This window comes from Teleopsis dalmanni, chromosome X, assembly GCF_002237135.1.
Source record: "Teleopsis dalmanni isolate 2A chromosome X, ASM223713v2, whole genome shotgun sequence".
Lineage (NCBI taxonomy): Eukaryota > Metazoa > Arthropoda > Insecta > Diptera > Diopsidae > Teleopsis > Teleopsis dalmanni.
This window is the reverse complement of record NC_051848.1, coordinates 32020497-32044598: the sequence shown is the minus strand read 5'-3', so window position 1 is coordinate 32044598 and position 24102 is coordinate 32020497. Positions and strand designations below refer to the sequence as shown.

Sequence of the window (24102 nt, the reverse complement as noted above, 5' to 3'; positions counted from 1 at the left end):
TTCTATGTTTTTGCTGTCAGTTAGTCAACATAATTGTCACGATGGCTGTTAGCAAATAACCTCCATTACGCCTCCCCACCCAAACCCATACAACCCACTAACAACATTGCTATGCACAACAAATAATAACAGCAACAGCAACAGCAAGGCAACGAAATATAACAACAAAAACAATAACAACAACAACAACAACAACGACAAAAATAATAATAATGAAAGCAGTTACAGCACAAACAGACAGCAGCAGTTAGCAGTTAGCAGTCAGCAGTCAGCAGTCAGCTTGCACTTGAACGGCAGCAGCATTACTATTCATTCACACTTTATTTCTCGATACAACAACCCCCGCCGCTACGTTAAGTACACTCAACCAAAAGTGTCCTAAGTTTACACAAGCTTTTTCGCATTTAAATTATATAAAAACAATAACAAAACAAAATAAATAACAAGAATTTTACTTTTACATATTTTGATAACTCGTCCACGAAACTCAGCATAACAAAAACAAAAACAAAAAAAAACAGAAAAAATCACACACTTCAATACAAACATCAAATAAATAAAAATAAACTCCAATGTACTTGCATATGTGTGTGTATGTTAGTTTGTGCTTATAAAAAGCACAAACAATTGCCCAAAAGCCTGCGCACCTCACTACATTCATGCGAAAACAGTATTACACTACACATCATTATTACGGATGGATATGAACATCATTATGAACACAATTATGAACATAATCAACATTATTTTATTTGCACATTTTTGTAACAACAAATATAAAAGTCTTGAGTTTTCAATAAATAAAAAATTGTAAAAAAATAACAAAGAGGAAAATTATTTTGTTTTGACCATACAATAAAGGAGTGAGCAGTATATGTGGCCTATATATTAACATAATGCATATGTTGGAGAGAAAAAAAAGGAGAAAAAAAAAATAATGAAAAATATTCAATGATAAGAGAGTGAAAAATACATGAGTCCCAATGACAAATGACACTCCATAGAAGATGCTAAAAGGTAATTCAAATTAAGAGGATAGCATAAAAGTACAAAAACAAACAAAAAAGGAAATTGAAGAAAAAAGTGTAAATATAATTATAATAATCACTGCTATCCAAACAGTAGTAGCTTCTCTAATCTAGGCAGATCCATTCTGTAAAAGACTGGACTCTAAATTAAAAGAATACGTTCTGCGCGTTACGCTTTATAAATCAGTCATCCTGCCTGAGCTTCTGCATGACGCAGAATTACAGACACTATCAAAGAATATGATGAAGCTGCACTAAGATCTTTGTTCCTCTACGAGTTGGCGATGACTGTCACACCCGAACTTCACCATGGCATTGATATAATTTAGCGAAATAAAATCTAGCTGCTTTGCTGGCTTGGTTATGTCGTGAGTAACATATGAATGATGAAGTTCCCGCTAAAAAGGTAATTGAAGCGGTAGTTGGAAGAAGAAGGTATAGAGGTAGACTGTGTCCCCGATGGTGTAAACAAATTTAGGAAGTATGTTTTTACACTTCATATACGACACTGAAGAAGGCACGGATATAGCACCGACACCGGGAAAGATATGTTGCATCAAGACAAAACCCGGCAACGGATATCTTTATCGCAACAGTGAGCGCTGGCTTGATAATAACGTGAGAATGAATGACAATTTTTCTGCGATGATATTTGAATTGGCAGTAGAAGAAAGAAGACATTACAGTGTCATTGATAGAGTGATAAAGCTAAAGAAGCACTAATCACACACAGTATATGAGACTGGGGAAGACGCGCTCACTGCAGTGGTACCTGGAAAGAAGTGCTACGTTAGGCCAACACCTAGTTAATCGTTGTGATGGTCATTTAAGTAAGTAATTAAGTTCTCCTTTTATAGGATAGAATTAACACTATGAAATGTCTTACAATTGTTGATAATTTGAAAATCTTAAAGCTTTGCATTAATTTTGTATAACAGCAATATGATGTTGTATGTAATTCTAGCTGTTTATAAACTTTATGACATTGTCATCAAGTTGGTAAATCCAAAACCTTAAAAGCTGAAATATTTGTCATAGATGTAGTCAACGTCAAAAATGTAAACCGCAGAATACAGAAAAAGTCATTAATTATGACAGAATGCACACAAAGCAAAGTAGCATAAAAACACAAACAACACAAATTTAATCTAACCATAAAATAATACACACATAAAGAAATGCAAAACAATTGTTCAATTTTTGTAACAGTTAATATAATATTTCCTCTATGTGTATATCAGGAAACCGAGGTTCAATTAGTTTTTACGTTTCCCCTTATTTTCAGTTCGGCATCAAATAGCCAAATGTATTGTTTTCCATAAGGGAGAACGGGTCAGTTGATATCTACAGTACAATGAAAGTAGCTTTTGTGCTCTTGTATATAATATGAGCCGTTGGAAGCCTGTTTTTTTTCTCACTGAAACAAACTTTATTTTGTTTTAGCGGAATTCAGGGAAAAGAGAAAGAAGGGTTATTGAGTTCTAGAAGGTATACCGTGGTGGGATATAGTGAAATATATTCAAAACGACGTTTAAGCACTATTTAAACAGAGGAATAAAGCTTATCGACACTAAAACCAAAAACAAATCTTCTTCTTTGCATGATGAAGAGTGTCTTATAAGTACTTCTACTCCATAGTATCTGTGTTCACTAGGGCGATCCACTATAATAAGTAATGTATGTCAACAAATGTAATCAACAAATGTTGGATTAGAACTTTTTTAAACTTTTAAGAATATCTATATGCTATACAATTTTATATACATGAATACATGATATTATATTCCACATGTAATATACTTACCGCACCAAAATACTTCATTTCCTTGCTCTTCATACGTCGATGATGTGAAAGTGCTGTTGCACCAATGGTCGTACCACCTGCTGTTGTATCAAAACCACCAAGACCATTCAATGCTGCCGCTGCTGCTGCTACTGTTGTATGTCCATTTGTGCCGCTATTCATAATAACACCACCACCACTACTACTGCCACTACCTCCACCACTCCCACCACCAGCTTCCATGAAATCAAACCTTTTGAATGCATACCATTTGGATGGATTCGGCTGTATACCCTGATATAATTTTAATAACATTTTATGTTTCTCTCGGCGATATTGTGTGAGGAGTACGTTCATCTTACGCTCCACCTCAGCCTTACTACAGCCAAAACGTTCGGCTATCTCAGACCATGCACGAAAACGGCATAATTTATCTTTGTACTTTGGATCGGCGCGATTCCATAGTTCTGTATGGCAACGGTATTGTTCTATTAATTCTAATGCATCATCATTGGTCCACTCCATGATTTTTGAATTGATAAGTGGATTTGCGACTGTGGTAAAATTCATGAGGTTAAAAATATATTTGAACTGCTTTGGCTCGGCAATAAATATTTAGTTTTTTGTTGCTTGTTTGTTTTTCTTAGTTAGTTTTGTGTATTTTGTTTTTGTTATTTGGTATACTTTTGGATATGTCCCGGATATTCTCAGTTTTGGTCTCTTCTTTAACCCCTAATTGAGGTATAGTTGTGTAGTTTTCAAGGAATGTTATCAAAAATGCATATTAACATTGTGTCTGTCTTTATTTTGATTTCGTGTCTTTTAGTTAAAATCCTTCGTTTCCGTTTTAGTAATTAAAAATAAGGCTGTAGAAATTCATGGTCCTGTAAAGAAGAAAATGTTTATGTTTTAATCACAACAATTATAAACTCTTACTAAAAACATATAATATATAATAAGTAATATGAATTCAGATCTCAAGGTAAACATGGTTCGAACTGAACATAAAATGTACCAGTCAGCTGTTTTAACAAAGGCAGCACCTGCTCAGCACTGCAGTATCGGTGCCGACAAGTTATAGCGTGCAACTAAGATATACTATGGATAGATTCTGTCTACCCATCATGATTTTTCGCGAGGTGTGACTCTGCGAATAAGAAGCAAACTATACTTCACTTCAGATATCAATGCCCATCAATAGCTAGGTGAAGATTTAAAATCGTTGTGATCCCCTTTTAATAACGACCTGATAGAGTTTTCATTCTGTAAACAGCTGTAGGCTTATGGATTTGGCTGAATTTAAGACTTATTAGGTTGGTTTAGTTTCATCTTGAATGAAAAAGTCTTGCTTCGGCGTTGCTCGTTCGCAGAGCACTGCAATATTTTCGAAAATCCTTCTGGTCTTTCTAATCATTCTGAACAACGCTAATTAGTGGTATTACAACGGGACAGTATTACACCTCAGGTGAACTTTGAGTACATGGCTGCCACTCCATAACATGAATGGATTAGTAGAATAAGAGAAAGAAGAAAAATATGAGAAAAAAAATATAAATGACAAAATAAAAGTGGAATCGAAATATACAAAGTGTTTCCGACAGATACGGGATATAACACCTATCAAGCACCTAACTCTTAGTCTATAGAAGCACATACTGTCAAAATATATGGATTTCTTAGAAGTAAATAAATTCCAGTACTTTCTTAAGCTGTTATTACTTACATATTAAAACTTAATTAACTGGATTGCAGGAAACTTATATATGTGTCTATATATACGTAAACTATAACGTTAAACAGTTATTAGGATATATGTATGAAGTTTGAGCAAATAAAATAATTTTATAAATGATTTTAAAAAATTTGGTATATTGATAATAATTAAAAAAGAAACAGTTAAATTAAAAAAATAGTGATTTGTAAAATCTTTTGTCCTCTACGTTTTGGCGACGTCCACCAAAAAAATAATGAATAATAATGCTCCACCAAAAAAAACATATTAGAAGCGGAAATTGCAGGAAGAAGGCGTAGAGGTACACCGTGTTTTCTGTGGATTATTCAAGTTGAGGGAGCACTAACTGCATTTAATGTGAGAAAATGGAGAATATACGTATGCAGCAGAGACGCCTAGAGAGATTTGCTGCGTCAGGTCGAAACCCGGTAAAGGGTTGTTATGGCCACTTAAGTAAGAAAGTAAGTTTAATGGGAATAAATATTTACAGTTTAATGGGAATATATTACATATACATATACAGAAAAAATTAATTTGGATGTCGAAAGTCAACCTACACCATTCTCCAAAGCGAAGAAGCACTTTACCGAGTATACTTACACTACAGATAAAATTTCCTTATAAAATCGACAATAATTTTAAGATTTTAAAAAACAGCTTTTATTAAGTCAGTTTAACTTCTAATTTATTTAAAAATGTTAACTTCAGTAAATTACTTCCTGTGCACCTTAATATAGGACGATACTTTATTGTAGATGTAACGGCGATTGAATGTGGCCTTATGCCCTACTAGTGAAAACGAACACTAACAGAGAACGGCGATCGAATGGTCAAATTTCAAACTTTTGCTGTATATTTAATTTGTTATTAATTATTAGTGGGCAAAATACATAACTTAACTGTACTTATATATACAAAAGTATTTTGAAGTGCTGATCTTGGCTTGTAAAATGTAATATTCCACGATTTCTCAGTTCAAGTGGGCTTACCGCACCGTAACCGTAAAGGATATTGTGGGTTTGAAACGGAATGTGTAAGCGATTGACATGTGCTTTGCGGGTTGGTGAGGAATCTAGTAAAAATGTTTACACTCCTTATACTGAAATTTGGAATCCTGATTTACACAATAGTTCTAAAATAGAATCATAGTTCTGAGTATATCATCAAGATTGATGGTTACCTAAACTAACACAATTGGTGGTAACCTCATTGCGTACTGGCATTGAAGTAAATGTGGATGTAGTTTATTTTGACTGGGAGAGTTTGAAATAAATTTCAGTTAAATTTAGCCAACCTGTAAATGAAATAAATACCGAAAATGAGGTTATAAGCATAATTACGAAGAGGAGAATATGAAATGTGGAATAGTTAGTATGTGAACGGTAAATCATTAATTAGTAATGAGAGTATCTGAGTGAAAGGAAATGAAGATACGAAAAAATTCTTCTCCTTTCCCATAATTAGTAGTGACTCCATTTTTTTCTCTAATTTTTTTTGCTATCTAAATTAAAATCGAAATGAGTTTCGTTTTCAATTTTAATGATTTTACATTGCAATTTCTTACATAAATAAACATTTTTTTATACTATCGTATTTCCATACTTTTTTGTTTTTTTTATCAAAAGTCAGCATTTGCGAAATAATAAAAAAAAAAAGCTTCAGATAATTGGGAACTATTTTGGAATTACTCATCATTGGTGTGTGTATATGTATGTGTGTAGATTAAAAGAAAAAAGAACCAATCAACATAAAGACTTTAAAGTTTAAACAAAAAACAAGAACAACACAAATCCAACAACAACAACAACAGATCATTGTATGACGATTTGTTTTGCTGAAATTTCTGCGAAAACATATGAGCAATCTTAAATGAGAGACAATCTGTAACATGCATGCCGTAATGGAAATTTATGAAAGACAGACAAAGAGACTGAGAGAGACTGAGAGAGACCGAGAGTGAGAGAGTGAGAGAGAGAGAGAGAGTGGCAGAATAACAAAGAGCAAGTGAGAATACAATCCTGTTTGTTTATTCAGTTTTTGTTTTTATGTTGTTTTTATTGCTTATGATTTATTGTTGTTTACGATTAAAACCTCCGACTGAAGTTTAATTGATGTTTTCGGAATAATTTTAATTCCGACTAAATTTGCGGTTTTCTCAATTGTTTACAAATAAAAGCTTAACAAATTTAATTAGTTTATAAACAAGTATTTGTTATTAATAATACATATATAAAGTAAAAGTATTGTTAATGGTAATATACTGTAACCACAATTGAAGTAATTTGGAGGAGTGATGTATGATTCCATAGCATTAGTGGTTAGTGGTTAGTTGACTAATAAACATGAAAACCCATCAACTGAGTGAATGTGGGAAAAAAAAAAGTTGTGTATCTCTCCCACTACACCTAAAATGACTAAAGTATTGAAGAGATGTTTGTGAAGAGCTATTGATGAAGCGTTCAAGACCCGAAGTGAATTGGCCAGTTGAAAAGGTTGTATGAAGTGTTTCTTACTGAAACAATAAAAAGTCAGAAAATAATTCATTATTCCAATAAATTAGGAATATTTATATAGGTAGGGTAGAGTCCATTTTTAATAAAAAAATTTCAAACAGTATTTTATTGTTACCGATATTTTAACTATAGCCTATAGGTAGTTTCGATTTCTAAAAAAAAATGTTTCAAAAAATATTTTATTTTTACCGATATTTTGACTATAGTCTATAGATGGGTTCTATTTTAAATAAAACTGTTACAAATAATATTTTATTGTTACCGATATTTCGACTAAAGCCTGTAAGTTGGTTCTATTACAAAAAACTATATTATTATTACAGATATTTCGACTAAAACCTGTAATAGGGTTCCATTCTTAATAAAAATGTTTCAAAAACATTTTATTGTTACCGATATTTCGACTATAATCACCTATAGATTTTTCCATATTTAATAAAACTATTTCTAAAAACATTTTATTGTTACCGGTATTTGAACTGTTGTCTATAAGCCGTTATATTTTTAATAAAACTATTCCAAAAAATGTTTTATTGTTACCGATCGACTAAACCCTGTAGGTGAGTTCCATTCTTAATAAAAATGTTCCAAAGAATAATTTATTGTTACCGATACTACGACTAAAGCCTGTAGGTGAGTTCCATTCCTAATAAAAATGTTCCAAAAAATAACGTATTGTTACTGATACTTCGACGAAAGCCTGTAGGTGAGTTCCATTCTTAATAAAAATGTTTCAAAAAATAACGTATTGTTACTGATATTTCGACTGTCGTTTATAGTCGACATCTGTGCGGTCGATATATTTTTCAAAACTATTTTACAAATTGTGTATTATTCAATGTTGACCAATTAACTGGCACAAATATATAATATAACAATTAATAATAAAAATGTTCCAAAAAAATTAAGCTAAAACAACACAAAATCCAAAAAAAGAGTCAAAAATTCTTAACCAAAAAAAGGCAATAATTCTCAATCCAAACAACCAAAAAAGAAAGACAAAAATTCTCAAAATCTGGTGTTATAGACCCAACAATTAATATTCAAAATTTAATGGATTTCAAAAAACATTAATTTATAATCCTTAAATTCCTCGGTACAGTTTACTGAAATTGCTCAAATTGTTTTTTTTTTTAAATATAAATGAAATCCTGTCAAAATAATATTCTGTTTTTATTCAATGAGAGCTGACCAAATGTAGGGGACCGTATTCGTATAGAGGGGGGGTTATATTAGGTCGCTCCACATATTTAACTTGATTTAATGAGATTGGATGATATCACTTCTCAAGACTATATCGCACAAAAATGTGTACTCGAATTAGGGTCCACTTAATATAGCTCCACAAACGATATTACTTTTAACCACGTCGTAATTCCGGTATCGGCTTAACCAATGCTGTTTATATTAAATAAATAATATTACAAAAAAAAAAATTAAGTTACAATCAATGAAGGTCATGAAGTCCAAGGCCTAAATTCATATGCTCTGAAAACTCCATTGAATGAGTGCTTTCCAAAACGAACATCTCTTCCAATCATGCAATATTGTTAGTCTCAGTTTTTATGAAAAACACAGAATCCTTAGTTCCATCGGTACTGACATTAGAGAGCAAATCCCTCATAACCTATATATAGATATTTATGAAATTCCTATAAAAGCAACGATTAGCTTTCTAACAAAATTCATGATACATATTCGAAAAAGCGTATTACAGTAAAATTTATTAATATCATTAAAAATATCTATAGTTATATTAAAACAATGACACTTAAGAAATAGCCTTATTTCGTATATAGCCGCAGATGAAACCAATAATAAATAAATGATGGCAATAAATGAATGACTATATTTTAGTACTATGCATCGTAACACAGTTATGTTAATTTTTCTATTGCTAGTATTTATTTTTAATTGATTTTAAACATCCGTTTTGACGAAAGAACCTAAATTCTTCATATTCTTGAGTTTTTATTGGACAGTAGTGAAATTGCAACAACAAAAGTTTTTTTTTATTATTTTTTAATTATTTGAATTTTTTGTGGACAGCTGTTTCGAATATTGCCAAATCATACATATATAATTATTTGTTAATAATTTTTTGAGATGGCAAGTACTAGGAATCAAACTTGTGCCCACCCAAATTTAAAGCTCAGAGTCAGCGCTTCTTAGTCAACTGACCCAAAGCCGTACTTGACTTTTATGTTCCAAATAGGAGTTTTGTTAATCTGCTGTGAGAATTCATTAAAAAATTTATTTGTTGTGTTATATTAGAACAAAATCATAAACCGACTGTAAAATAAATAAATTAATTAATTATTCTTCGTATATTGGTATATTCGGAATTCGATTTATTCGGCATAGGCTCTGTTAAGAACCTTTTAAAATTTTTAAACGTAAACTCTTAGAAAAAAAGCAATGAACGTAGAATGTATTCGATTAGAAGGATGAGCAGTACTTCATTTATATCAATGTAAAATGTGTACATATTTAAACTTTTATATATCGAGAAGTAAGCTATATCAGCGTATATCGTATTGCGAAGAATTGATTCTAAAATAAACTGTAGTTGAAATAGTTTACTCTTCATTGCAAAATACATGTACTCGGGATAAAAAAAACCATAACACACTTTTAAATAGACGAAAATAAATTGATTATTATATATATTCAATACAAATTTTTACTTATAATACAGGTAAAAACGATTCATTGTCATATGCAATCAATCAGATTGCAATATTGTCAACAATTCTCTTTAAAAAAATCTTGATTATAATTATTAGTAAAATAATATAAATAAATCCAAGAAAGTAGCCAGGCTAAGAGTAACATAGTCTATATACTACAAATGTAGAACCTCCGACTTAGTCCATAGCAGTAAATTGGGAGTATCTAGTATTGGTCCTAGATGTAGTGTGGTCATCTTTATTGACAGCCAGACAACAATCAAAGCCCTTGAATCCCTCACAACAAAATCGAAAATGGTAAAAGCATGTAGAGAGGTAATAGACGAGCTAAATCGATAAATAGACGAGCTAAATCGATAGGCTGACATAACCCTCGAAATAGAAACATCGAAGGGAACGAGAAAGCTGACACTTTAGCACGCTCGGGTGCTTCCATGGATCTGGCCTTAATATCCTAGAGGCCATTAAGAGAAGTATCTTCTCTACTTTCTTTAATTTGCCAATAACAGATGGAAAACACTTAAGTCATGCGCAACTTCCAAGTTAACATGGCCCACCTATAATAAAATCAGACCTTTGGAACTTATCAAAAGGGACCGTGTGAACACTGCAAGACTTACTACAGTTCTCTCTGGTGATTGGTGTATAGAAACACATAAAAACTGTGAATTCCTTATAATCCTCACTGCAGACGTTGTGGAAACCCGCAGGAAACAGAAACCAAAACATATTTACATCGTGAATGCCTGGTCCTGGCGTCCAGAAGAGATAGGTTTTAAGGAAGATACTTTATTGTCAGTCTATCAGATTGTTCATTGGTGAAGACGAGAAACCTATTAAATTATCTAAATTCGACGGGATGGATTTAGTCTCTGCTCTGTTATACTTGGGGTTCTTACAAGGAATGTGTTAGCAAAACAGCGAAATAACGCTAATTGAGGTACATGGAAGTTATTCAATGGCCTGCCACTGCAACCAACCAATCATGAATTCCACTGAGATATACTTAGTTTATCTATAGTTAACTCAACCAGTTATTTTAGTCTTGCTTACAATTCGAAATCGTTAAAAAACTATAGTTTCAGGTTATTTATAATTATCGCAGTCTACCTGACAAATCGTGTGAAATGTATTTCATACTTTGTCTGTCCGTCCTTCCAATACAAAAAAGAATAAAAATGATTCTATGTAAAAATATTTTAAGTAATTTTTTCGCAAAGATTTTTAAATAATTTTTTATTAAATAATTAAGAAATTTAATTGATCTATATTGTTTATTGAAAACATTTTGTATTCATATTGATCGATAGCTTAATAGAGGATAGATATAAACTATTCTCAGTAGATTTTCGTTCTTATTGGAAGATATGTGTTAAGATATATACATAATTGTTATGTAGTTATGCGATGCTATAAAAAACTATGATGGAAATGAAACGCAACAGTTAATACTGAAGAGTACCTGAAGAGAATATATTGAGTGATAAGTAAAATTTACGCAATAGAATATCAAGCCCCTTTTTGAGCTGAGTTATTACACGCTTATATATTATGTATTTGATTTATTATATTCTTAGAAAGGATTCTAAATGTAAGAAAACTATATATTGTAATATATATTTAAAGAAAACTGAGATTGAATAAATAAATACTACTTATGTCTGTTTTCAAGATAAATTTCTCTACATTCAAATAATCTCAATTTTCTAATAGTTAAGTAATTGGTTATCAGTTATGGCCATTGTGGATCAAATATTAAATATGGTTTAGTTACAATTTGAAATTGTTAGAAGATTTAGAACAATAGACGATTTAGGAAATATCATTTTCAGCCGATAGTATGCAATTAATAAAACCAGTATGATTACCAGTAAAAACTTGTGTAAACTTAATACTATAGGGTACCCACTGCGTATACGTAACATAATGAAAAGTCCAAGTTTTAACAGAATTATTGAATTAAATTAATATATCTTCTGTTATAAGGAGAAAGTATCCACAATATAGATAATAATTGTTTTCCATCAGCAAAAAAAAGAAAAAAATAAAATAATTAAAAGTAAATTATCATTATTTAAGTTTGGTCTTTTAAACCAAAAATAAGAATAATCTTTTAAAGGTCTCAAGAAAAAAGAAATAATTCTTTATTCCTTGAGAAGAAAATAACCACATAAAAAATAAATAAAATAATACCAACAGTTTTTTATTTAATCTGCCATAAGTCTCGACCAATATAAATAATATCAAAAAATATATTGCATAAAAACCACATAATAAAGCCACAGTGATTCGTAACCAATATAATATATATATATATAAATATATAATTATTCTTTTTATTTATGTGTTTATATTATTACAACAATGTTACACCGCGATTTAAGCGATTTATCGTGCTAATAGATTTCTATTAATATAGCATAACCATATCGGCATGTGTAAACACTGATTTTCAACTCGAGACGGATTTGATTTGGTTTAACAAAAAAAAACAAAACCAAAAATTAAAGTTGGACTATACTCCATTAGAATATAATTCTTTGTAAAGTTGTTTCCGAGATGTGTAACCAATAGTTATTCAGCCAAATTTTAAACCCATTGTGAAATACAGTTATGTATAAAGAATATAGAATGAATTGGAAAAAAAGTTGGAAAATAAAATTTAATTTCTAATCTAGTAACTTCTTGAACAGATACTTTTATCAGATATTTAACATATGTCAAATTTGATATTGATTTTGGAATATTGCAATTTGGAATTTCGTCAATTTCTATTATAAACTCTTAAATAACAGTTGCGAATGCTGTGCTCTTTTTAAAATAAACGCATAAACAACGGCTATATAAATTTCTATTTCTAAAACATTTTTGGTTACTTACCTTAAATCATTTAGATTCTATATTGGATATTGTCAAACTTGAAAGTCACTTCGATCAGGCAGAGACAAAAATAATACTTTTTTTATTACACTTCTGCCAATTTCTAATTAAAAACTTTGACTTATAACAAAAAATCTAATCTTGAATAGAAAAAATTGTAAAAGTGAGGAAATTTTAAAATCCAAAACTTAAGCTAAAATTTTTAGTTTAAAAATGATAAAAATTTGAATAGAAAAACTTGATTAAAACTTTTTTATACAATATTAAAAAAAAATTTTTTTTTAGAGTAGAAAAGGAGGTAAGCAATATCCAGATAAGGCGTAAGGGTCTTAAAGATACCTCGCATTTAATAGAGAGTAAAACTGCTTAAGTGAACTGGCTCAAATAGCTTCAACATAATAATAATAAGTAATAGTGATAATTATAATAATAAGTTATAGTGAATAAATTTTCAAATACTTCAATGAAGGGGATTGAAAATCTGTATTGATTTAAAATGATCGTATATAATTTTTGGACTGTAAATAAATAAATATTTGGTTATAATAAATGAGTGAATATTTGAAGTTACATTTCTTGTTGTTATGTATAAAATTTGTTCACCACTTGAAAATAAAAGAGTAGAAATATTCTCTAACAGAGTTATAATCACAGATTTTAGCAACAACTGGGTACTACCATCATTTTTTTTGGATATTATAGTACCAATAACTAACATCCATATCCTAAAATTATTTCGTTACCGATATAAATTCTCGAAGAGAGCTATAACCACAGATTTTAGCAATAACTGGGTACTAGCAACAACTCGATATTACAGTACCATTAACTAACACCCATATCGTGTAATTTTTTCGGTACCGAAACAAATTCTCGAAGTGAACTATAACCACAGATTTTTAGCAATATTTCCACGCTTATAAAATTTTTTCAAACTTGAAATTATCTCGAAGAACTTCGTAACCACAGATGTTAACAATAGATGGATATATTATTATATAGTGATGCCAACCTTATTTTAAAAATTTTAGATATTATACATTGAGATGAAAAACTTGATCAAAGTCTTTTAAAAATAAAATTTTAACTTAAAACCAAGTACCTGGGAAATTAAGTGACCATGATACTATCAGTTATTGGATTGGTTTTTAAAAAAACCTAATTGCAAATCTAGCAATGCACAATACAATGACATTACTTACATTTTAATTTAAAAAGTGGTAATGTGAGACACTTAATTAAAGTCAAGTAAAGTCAAAATTTGAGCTCTGCTCTATTAGTATACAATCTCACAGTAGATAGTACCCAAAAGGTGTAGTTACTGATTTTTCAGCTAAAATTAATTTAATTCGATTAAAATTAAATTAAGTCCGCTCTTTTCGTTAGTTATGGGGGGTGAGCCGTGAGTCCCAGGAAGCGTCTACACAAGGCAAAGTGTCTGATTGTACTTAACATGGAAATTGCGAGCGCATTCTCTGTCGTCCTCAATTCAAGTTATTGCACAGCCTCCACGTAGTACCCTTGGATAGTTACCTGGTACCCGCTGGTTAATGAACTTTAGTGCGTACAGCGTGTGCTATTCCCAATATTTTAAATTTGGGTTGTGCACAGGGTATGGTACTAGCCGCCAATGAAGAACAGTGCCTCGGAAGTTTACATGGCGTTCGCTTAACAGAGATTTCACTGTAAAACAATACGAAATATGTTGGGTTTAGTGAAGATTATATCTTACTATCTTTAATTTTTCATTAAAAAAGTTTACTTGATGTATTGAACTGAAACTAAACTTTAATGGAAAGAGAAAAGTTAATTAATTAAAAAAATTCACAACCATAAGTTGAAAAAGAATTTATGTTTATAATTATTTGATGGAATTCATTAGTGAAGATTACTAGTACTTCAATTCAACTCTAACTTTTATGTTCTATAAATTTTTTTTCCACCGCGCAAAAGTTTAAAGAATGCTTAAAGTTGGAAATGAGATGGCGGTGGCAGGTATTCCTGAAAGACTGAAGAAAAAGTTTTATAGTTAAAACTAAAAATCAAAATAATTTATAAACATTTTTACTACATTTACTATATTTATTATTTATTTATTTCCACAAAAGAATCCATAAGCTCTTTTAAAAGTAGCCTTAGCGCAGATTTACAACAGAAAATGCTGTAAAAATTGAAAAAAACTTCATCAAAGTTGATTTACTGACTATATAAAAACAGGAAGAAATATCCTTCATATTTATCTTTATAAGCAAATATCTGTAACTCAGCTGCTCGGGACTTAGTATATTGTCTACAAGTGAAAGTTTCATATTAAGACTAAAAGAGCAAACATTGAAATAAGCAAAAATTATAGCACAAAAATCAGTTTTGGTCATAATAAATAATATTTACTCTTCAGGCACGAAAGCACCACTCATCTACTCTGTCTTTGCCCAGCTCATGCACGGTGGCGACTCAACACTGTATGAGCACCCTTTCTTGAGAATTCTGATCAACTACAAGACTTCCCACTTCACAGTATTCTTAGCTTTGCCAAAGGTTCTAGATGGTTTTAAACCCTGAGTTTCTTCAACATACAGTAACACAATGGACCAATTGGTCTAAGTGGATCCCCTTAGGATCGCCGGTGTAACCTAACCTAAGTTTATTCCTCAGGCATATTTATACAACATTATTAGTATCCAATGATAAGGCCAAGTGTCTTGCGCAAATAAAAGGAACTGTCTTATTATAATCAAGCTGATCAACTTTGTCCTTGCTTAAAATAGAAACTCCTAATATTATTTGAAATACAACGTCTTAGGAGTTAGAATCTAGTATATCCGAATTTTGTAAATGAAAGGATTCTAATCAGCTGATTGATGTCATTGAGATATATATGGTAGATATCGGCATAATCTTGGAAATGTGATTGATTGGATAGGATTGCAAAAATAAAAAGTCTGGAGACATGTATTATGGCTGTTATATAAGTCGTGAACTAATATCTAGTCAACAGTAGTATTAAAACTTAACATTAATTTAAATAACTAGTTGTCATGTCCATATATAAAAGAAAATCTATTCAATTACCAATAATTCAACAATATCTTCAAAAAATATTCGATCTTCCCTTCTGTCGTGCTATTAGAAAGTTTTAGATTTAACCTTCGAAAAACCAACCTACATGCGGAAGTCATTGTCTATTTTTCCAATTTCTCGCCACGGTAAGGAATATAGTACTGAAAGACAAGTAGAGACTCTTGTTATTAAATAAAAAAAGGAGAGAAAAAGAATGATAGGAATGCGAAAAATTTTAAATAAAGGGGGAAGAGTGAAGACCTCAAAAATTATAATAAAAAATTTTGGTACTTTTGCTAAAGCTTTAGAACCGAGACCTATCAATGTTTGCAAACATAGCGACGGAAATGTAGTACTAGACAGTTATTTAGTTAATAATAAATTATTATTAACTTTTTTGAAAATTAAAACCACATTATCAAACTTCGCAAAGGCAATCATAATACGCATTTCACATATAAGATAATTTCAAAGAACTGATCTTCTAACGCCTATTTTTTGCAATAAATGTAGCCGTATGGCGTTAATGGTGGCATGAATATTACCCTCCAATACTTCAAGAGTTGCTGGTTTGTAGGCATAAACCAATGAAAACATATCCCCATAAAATGTGATCGAGAGGCGTTACAATCGAATCGCACGAACGAGGGGATCAGTTAATAGGACCAATACTGGGAATAAAATTGTTTCCTGATTGATTTCGCAATAAATCGATTGTTAAGCGCGTTGTATGGCAAGTTTTAAGGTCTTGCGTCTTGTTGGATTCAAATATTATCGATTTAACTGATTAATTTTTAGAATTAAAAATTTAGTCAGCATGGCTCGATAGCGTTCGTCATTTCCCGTAACAGCAAGTCCTTCCTCATTTCGAAACCTCACCAAGCAGTCGAACAGGTCGATTATATTGACCGTAAAATAGACAAACTCCGCGAACAGATATATTATTTTCAAGGTAAATTTCCACAATTTAAAATATTGATGGTTAATTGCAAAATCTTACTGAATAATCTTACTGAATATAAACACAGTTTGACATTATTAGCTGGCAAAGCATAGTTATCGATATCGATAGTTTTAATTTATTTCGTGTTATTTTTAGTATATTTCTATATACCTCCTGCTCAAAAAGTATCCGATTCAACTTAAATTGAATCGGTAAAAGAGAATTCGCCGAAGGAACTAAAAGCCATACCTGCACGGGCCTACGAAAAGTGTATGGAATATTGGGTTAAGCGTTGGCATATGTATATCGCTTCAGAAGGAACAAATTTTGAAGGAGATAAAATAAATTTCGATTAAAATTTAAATTTGTATGTTTTTTGACAAAACCGGGTACTTTTTGAGCTGGAGGTACATATTTCGTGAAATTCGCTTTTGTCTTCATCAGTAGAGTTCCTAATATTACAAACATCTATGCAACTTATATACTATTTATACTTATTACAAGTCTTATATTTATTTTTAATTAGTAGGGTTATTGTTGTTTTTTTCCTTGAGGGTGCAGGTACAAAATGGTGACGGGAACAAAATCGACTTTCAAATAGTTTAGATGTGACAATTCAGAAATTAAAAACAAAGTTACACTTATTATATATTTTATTTAATTTAGACATTGTATTAAAATGACAAAATCAAAGTCTCTAAAAGCATTTAATTAAAGTTTATATCTTAAACATTTTTCACTTCTTGAAATGCTGCGGAAAATATTATTATTCGAATGAGAGAAATAGCATAATGGATCTATATATGTTATAAATCTAATTTGAAGTCATATCCTATATGTAGGCTTATTTGACTTAACCGTAGCACAGTAAATTGCAATGTTCTTCATCTGATGCAAGAAAAAGTACTAGAGCATTCGCACCATAACTTTGGAAGGTTTTGATATATCGGATTGAAATTTTCTTAACTGTACTTTCTTAAGTCACGTATGGTCTTTATTGAAAATGGACATAAACAGACCTCAACAACATCTATTTTCTGTTTTCAGTGATATTTCTTAAAATTCAAGGGTGTAGGTTAATTAAAATATCATTTTAAAACTTTAAATGCAATTAAAACTTTAATGTCTGAATTAACTAAGCAAACGGATTTCAGATAATGTCTAAATACTATATAAATACTATATATGTGTATAAATACTATTAAAACTTTCAGATGTATATAGTGGTTCTGATCGATTCAACCTTTTTCCATTAAAGATTATGTGTAGACTAATTTAAGTTGAGGGTTATAACTTCTTTTTATTTTCTTTTCTCTTTTCTTTTCTTTTCTCTTTTATTTCTTTTCTTCTTTCAACTCTTTTTGTTTACATTATAGGCATTGTCATTTAAAGTCACAACTTCGTATTATTAAACGGTTATATATCAGATGACTGGTAGGAAATATCCAAATATGAGAACATTTTTAAAAAATATATTTATATTTATTATTAAATTTTTTTTTTAAAAATGTATTATAAATAAGAAGTTTTGTTTAAAATTATAAAACTTAATAAGAAATTCATGATATTATGCAGAAATACAATTCTATTGATGGGATAGCGTTTGGTTGATACATGGAAAAAAAGAATACGAAAAAAAGTGACACTTTTCCTGATGTACTTCTTTAATATATGCAGATCTACGTTAATTACAATATGAATACAGTTTATAACTTACAAAAAATTACTTAAAAGATTTATCCACAATATAGAGTTAAAGTACAAAAGTAATCTGACCCGAATAGGTCAATAATAATATATACTATAAATAGCCATTACTAATTATATAGGTAATCTTGGCTGATATATAAATCTTAAATACGTTGTTCCTATTGCATAACATTGAGTATATATAGTTCACCAAAATCGTTATGAATACTAAATTTTAGAAGACTTAATTAAGAAAAATTGAACGTAAAACTTACTATTTTAGGTAGACTAAAGTGTATAGGCTAATTATGCACTCAACTTTATTGAAAGATTCAATTCGCCGACATTTATTAAACCAAAAACTAATCAAATTCTTGATTTTTCAAACCGATTTGTGATTAACTATTGTTAAGTATGAAAAACTATAAATCCCACTATGGTGAAGGAGTTAGAATAGACACTTCTCTGGGAATTGTGCATGGTAGTAAGTGATCCCCCCCACTTGTCACACTCGATTAGAGGTGTGAATCTGCTACTACGGGGGTCAGTGGCCGGCAGCTTTGACTCTACTGACCAGTTGAAGTTGGACTCGTAGTGGCTGTGGTTAATATCCAAACTTACGCGGGATGAGTGTTCAGGTATTTGTTCATCATTCACTCTGCGTAAAGCTGTGTATTCATCACCGGGTGCTGAGACCCAAAGATCAGCAGAGGTTTAGATTCTACCTCACATCAAACCAAGGTGAAAGTAAGTCTTCATTGGCATCGGCAGAAATTCTTTGAATTTCCAAGGGGACATTGATTGATGACTTGTATTAATACGCGTGTTTTTGAACACCGTAGTGTTAAGCCTTTACAGCATAGAAAGTAGAACGTAAAATAACGATAGAGTTCATATGACCATCTATACACCCACACGAGAAAGGAATTAAAATATTCCCGATGTAAGACATGTCTGTCGTAAGAAAGAAACAAAATTCAGTAGTCACCACTCGATATTGTTTAAAGTATCGTGAATCAATGGCAAATGATGTTAAGAGCAGATAATGGCTAATGTGTGGGATATAAAGTATGTGGCATAATTATGATTGATCACTTTGATAAAGGCAAACCAATAACAGAGCAATATGCTTTGCCCTTTCAATGTTTTTTTGAACCTCCGGCTGGGTCATCAGTAATAGGTGGATCTTTACAACCCAACAAGACAATATTACGAAACACTATTGACATTTCTAAATAGTGCAGTTTAGCAGAAACGCGTTACATTATGAAGTGCTATACTCCATTTTATAAAAAAATCTCACTGTATAACAACTATTGCTGAAACCGGTTTTACAACAGATTTTATTATTGCAACACTGTCCGATTTTACTTAAGTTCACTTTATCATATTAGTGCGATTTATCAGATTGGTAAATTTTAATACATATATATAAATAAAAGTATTATTTTCCAAATTATTAAATATTTCGAAAGGAATAGGAATAAACAGGGTACCAATTGCCAACGGAGTCGAGCACTAAGACCATGGTTGATCTTTTGTGTCGCAACAGACCCTGATCGAACGGAAGACATTCCGCCTTCCGAATGAAAGTCAGAATGTCGGCCGTTGAGGACTTCCTAGTGTCAGAAGGGGAGAGTAGTTCTCGACCCAGTGACTTCCTTAATATTTCGATCATCTTTAACAGAACTTATAAAAAAATGGAGTACCATTGTAGCAAGTATATAAAACTCATTAGAGACTATGTCTAAATGATATTTCTAGTATTTCAAAATTTAAAAAGATGGCTTATTAAAAAACAAATTTTAATCGAATTTGGTAGGAATACTTATAAAATAAAAAAACATATTTTTATGATTTTTTTTCAAAAGTTGTAAAAGAATTGGAAAGGTTTTGCGCCAAGTCTAAATGACTTTTAGGCTTCTATGTCACAAAAAAAAAAAACATTTAAAGGTAAACAATAAATTCAACTCTTTATTTTGATTAAAATTGATTTATAAAACAGTTCTCATATTTATATTCCCATATTTATAATCATGGAGACTAAAAAATCGTTGATTCTTTATTTTTTTCAAAACTGACTTATAAAATAGCTCTTGTTTTTCTAATCATAAAGAGACTATTAAGCGGATTTGGTTATATACACATAATTTTAATAATATGTACTTACGAAAGATTTATTAAAATTTATAATAATTTAACATAATGAATTATTTTTTTAAATTTATAATCTTAAGGTGTCTTTTTGATAACCATAAACGTATACGCTTTTCACATTATTAACCCATATCTTCATTACATGAGCCCAACGATTTTGGGAGAGAGTAAGTCAAAACATATACACACCCCACACTTAAAATAATATATATAAATATATATTCTTTTTTTTTTTAATTAAAAACAAATTATTAATAATTATTATATTAATTTCTTTAATTCTCCATATAAATTTCAATATACTTAGCATTCATTCTTAATGCATTCGCTGCGATGGTATATGCTTGAATGCGTGTTTGCAATGTTAGCAAGCACTTTTATGCCGATTGTAGCGGTATTTACATACATATTTTAAATTGTAATTGTTGATTGAGCGAATGTAAGCAAATAAAAACAAGCACGGTCACATGTAGGAAGTATATTTGAATTTATTTACAATGATTCCTTGAGATTTTTTTTTAAAAGTAATATTTTCACATAATACGCACTATATTTTATAAATTTTTTTTTTTTTTTTAATAATATTTGTGAACAAATATGTATTATTTGTTTTTTTATTTTTTTGTTTTTTTACTTATTATTATTGTACTTTTTTTTACTTTTTTTATTAACAAAAAAATTTTTTAAATAAACGTTAAATGAGTTGCGAATTTTATTCTATTTTTAAAAAAATAAAATATTTAATTTTTTTTCACTAAATTTATTTTAAGTTTTGTTTTATTAAAAATAAATATTTTTAAATTGAATTAATATTTAATTTGTACATATAAATTATCGTAAGTTTTTAAAGCGGCATTTCAAAAACATAAAAACTAAAGAAAGTCACTTTTCGGCACTAAAATTCATTTCGATTATATTTAAAATTTTTTTTTAATTATTTATAAAACTTAATAACACCATTTTGTTTACATTTTTGTGCATAATTTTTTGTTTGGATGCTGGGTAATTTTCAATGAATTGATGACACACACAATTTAAAAAAAATTGGAACACTGAACAATTTTAATTGGAAGGATTTTTGATTTTGGGATTTATTTTGCATTACTTTTTATTATTTTTAATGCTTTTGTTTGCACTATTTTATTAAAAATGAAAAATACCAAACTAAGAACAAAAAAAAAAACAAAAATTATTGTAACATACAAACAAATAGAAGCCACCTCCGCCTCCTCACACACAATATGCAGCAGCACAGCACAGCACAGCGCACACACGAAAACGCACACACGTTATTTTAGGCGCTTCAATTTTTAAATTCTTCTTCTTCTTCCTCCTTTTAACCCTAAAAGAATTGTTTGGTTTGAAGCCGTTCGTTGTCTCTTTGCACGTATTTAATATTACCGAAATTAACAATATTTGTTCCGTGTTTACTCTACTATTTTGAATTATACATAAACGTTTTGTTTCAACAAACAACACCGTAAAACACTTCCAAACCTTATGAAATCGATTTGTAACTAAAATGCTCCGTATTAAAATGAAATTTCTCAACTGAACGACGTCGACTGCACACCGACGACGACTATGACTGAATGTGCGAATGTGAAAGAATCAGCAGGCAGCAAAGTCAGCAAAGACAGCAAGCAAGCAAGCAAGCAGGCAGGCAGGCAAGCAGGCAGGCAGGCAGTCAACAGCAGCAGTAAAAACAAACTCAGTATGATATATAGTTAGTTGTGGATGAGTAAGGTAGTCAAGAGGGTATAATGGGGACATGTACAAGAAACTGTTTGTAATAATGTTGTTGCTATTGTTATTCATGTTGTTGCTCTTGTTGTTGTTGATGATGATGATAAACAACAACAGTTAACAGAATTTTGTGAAAAGTAAAACAACAAACCACACTATTAAACGTAATAATGACGTTTTGTTGTGAAATTTTTGTTATTTGTATTATCATTATTATTATTATTATTATTATTGTACGAGTATGTATGTGCTCCTCTTAAGCGCCAAAGCATTTTCAAAAATAAACTAAGAACAACGAATTGTCGACGAACGGCTTTACAACTACAACTGCGCGAGTAGTGAGAGTCAAACAAACAAATGAAATGGGCAACGAAATAGCAGAAAATTGTACAAACAACAAACAGGAGCGTTTCAATGAAAAATGAAGGTAGCCGTGTACCTACTAAATATATACGTATATAAAAACAACAATAACAAGAGCCAGATTCAAAAAAAAAAAATAAATAAAATGAAAATAATAAAAGAAATATGCACAAAAACAAAATCAAAAACAAAAAAAATGAATTGAATTTAAGGTGAACAACACCAAACGTCAACAATAACAACAACAACAAGAAAACACAAAACACAAAACACAGCCAGCAAGCATACATCAACATCATTATAGTAATCATCAACAGCATTATCATTAACATTATTATTAACAATAAAAGCAGCGCGGCAGTAACAGCTACAGCTACAGCTATAGCTAAAGCTAAAGCAAAAGCAAAAGTAACAGCAACAGCCAGAGTCACGGCAATTGTATTATTATTGTTATTGCTGTTTTCATATTTGCAAACCAGAGCGCGCACAAGAGATAAACAAGTGTATTTTTGAGAGAGTGTGAAGCATTAATATAAGCTATTTACATGTTTACGCATGTACGCATACATATATATATGCACTTACATATCTATATATATATATGTATGTATATGAATATATTTTAATTATGTGTATGCGCTTATAAGTATGTGATATTGTCTATAAGCTTGCAGGTGTTTGTGTGTGGCAAGTGTGCGCTTGGTAAGTTCATGAAAACGGCGCGCCAAAAAGCATTTTTACTACGAAAAATACTATGCAAATAAATCACAAAACAAAAACAAAAAAAACTCAATACCAACAAATAAGGAGAGAAGAATTACAAAAACAAATTCAAAACAATAAAAAGACAGCAAAAGAAAAAAAGAATATTAAAAAAAAAAAAACAACCAAGCAAAGAAATAATGCAAGGAAATGTAAAACATAAAAACAAAACAAAAAAAAAAGATGTGGGAAATTTGTTTTGTTTGTTTTTCGTTTGGTGTGTTTTTTACGTATGTTCTTCGCTGCGGTACAATAGCATTTCATGGTGACGGCGGCATTTACTACATGTGTGTAATTATTATTTTTGCATGGGGTCGCTGTTGTTGTCACTGTGCTGCTGCTGCTGTTGTTGTTGTTGTACCGTGACTGTTGCTAGTTCTGCTACCGCTACCATTCCTACGCACGGATTGCGCTTTGTCTTGCACTCACACCAATAGTTTTTAATTGAGATAAAGTGCATTTGTCCAAAATTCATATTTATATGAATGCATGTTTGTATGTATGTACATTCCGTATAATAATACTAACATGTACATACATACATATGTACATGCATATGTTAAACAAAGCGCCGCTGTTAATTAGGAACGCAAACCCAGTGCTCTGCACTTTGGCATTGCCGTTGCCATGAATTTGTCAAGTGCAAGGTTATTTTTGAGTATTGTTGTTGTAATGCACATTATATCTCTTAATTAATAATTTGATTAAACCAATCGGTCAACCGAAATCGAAATTTGGTAAATGCACAAAGCCTTT

General features: G+C 30.5%; 1 protein-coding gene across 3 annotated transcripts in view; it reads right to left on the bottom strand.

Moving 5' to 3' along the window:
• LOC119687690 (uncharacterized transmembrane protein DDB_G0289901) overlaps positions 1-22038 on the bottom strand; it is a 42696-nt gene extending 20658 nt beyond the window's left edge. The window contains exons 1-2 of one of the 3 annotated variants that reach the window (XM_038102100.1): positions 21679-22038; positions 2833-3695 (exon numbers count right to left, since the gene is read on the bottom strand). In XM_038102100.1, the coding sequence (XP_037958028.1) occupies positions 2833-3381 (549 nt within the window). In that variant the 5' untranslated portion in view covers positions 3382-3695; positions 21679-22038. Of the gene's footprint in view, positions 1-2832; positions 3696-4534; positions 4619-12626; positions 12756-21678 lie in introns of those variants that run through there. The other 2 variants (XM_038102098.1, XM_038102099.1) reach the window with 2 other exon arrangements.
• Between the last annotated feature and the right edge of the window lie 2064 nt (positions 22039-24102).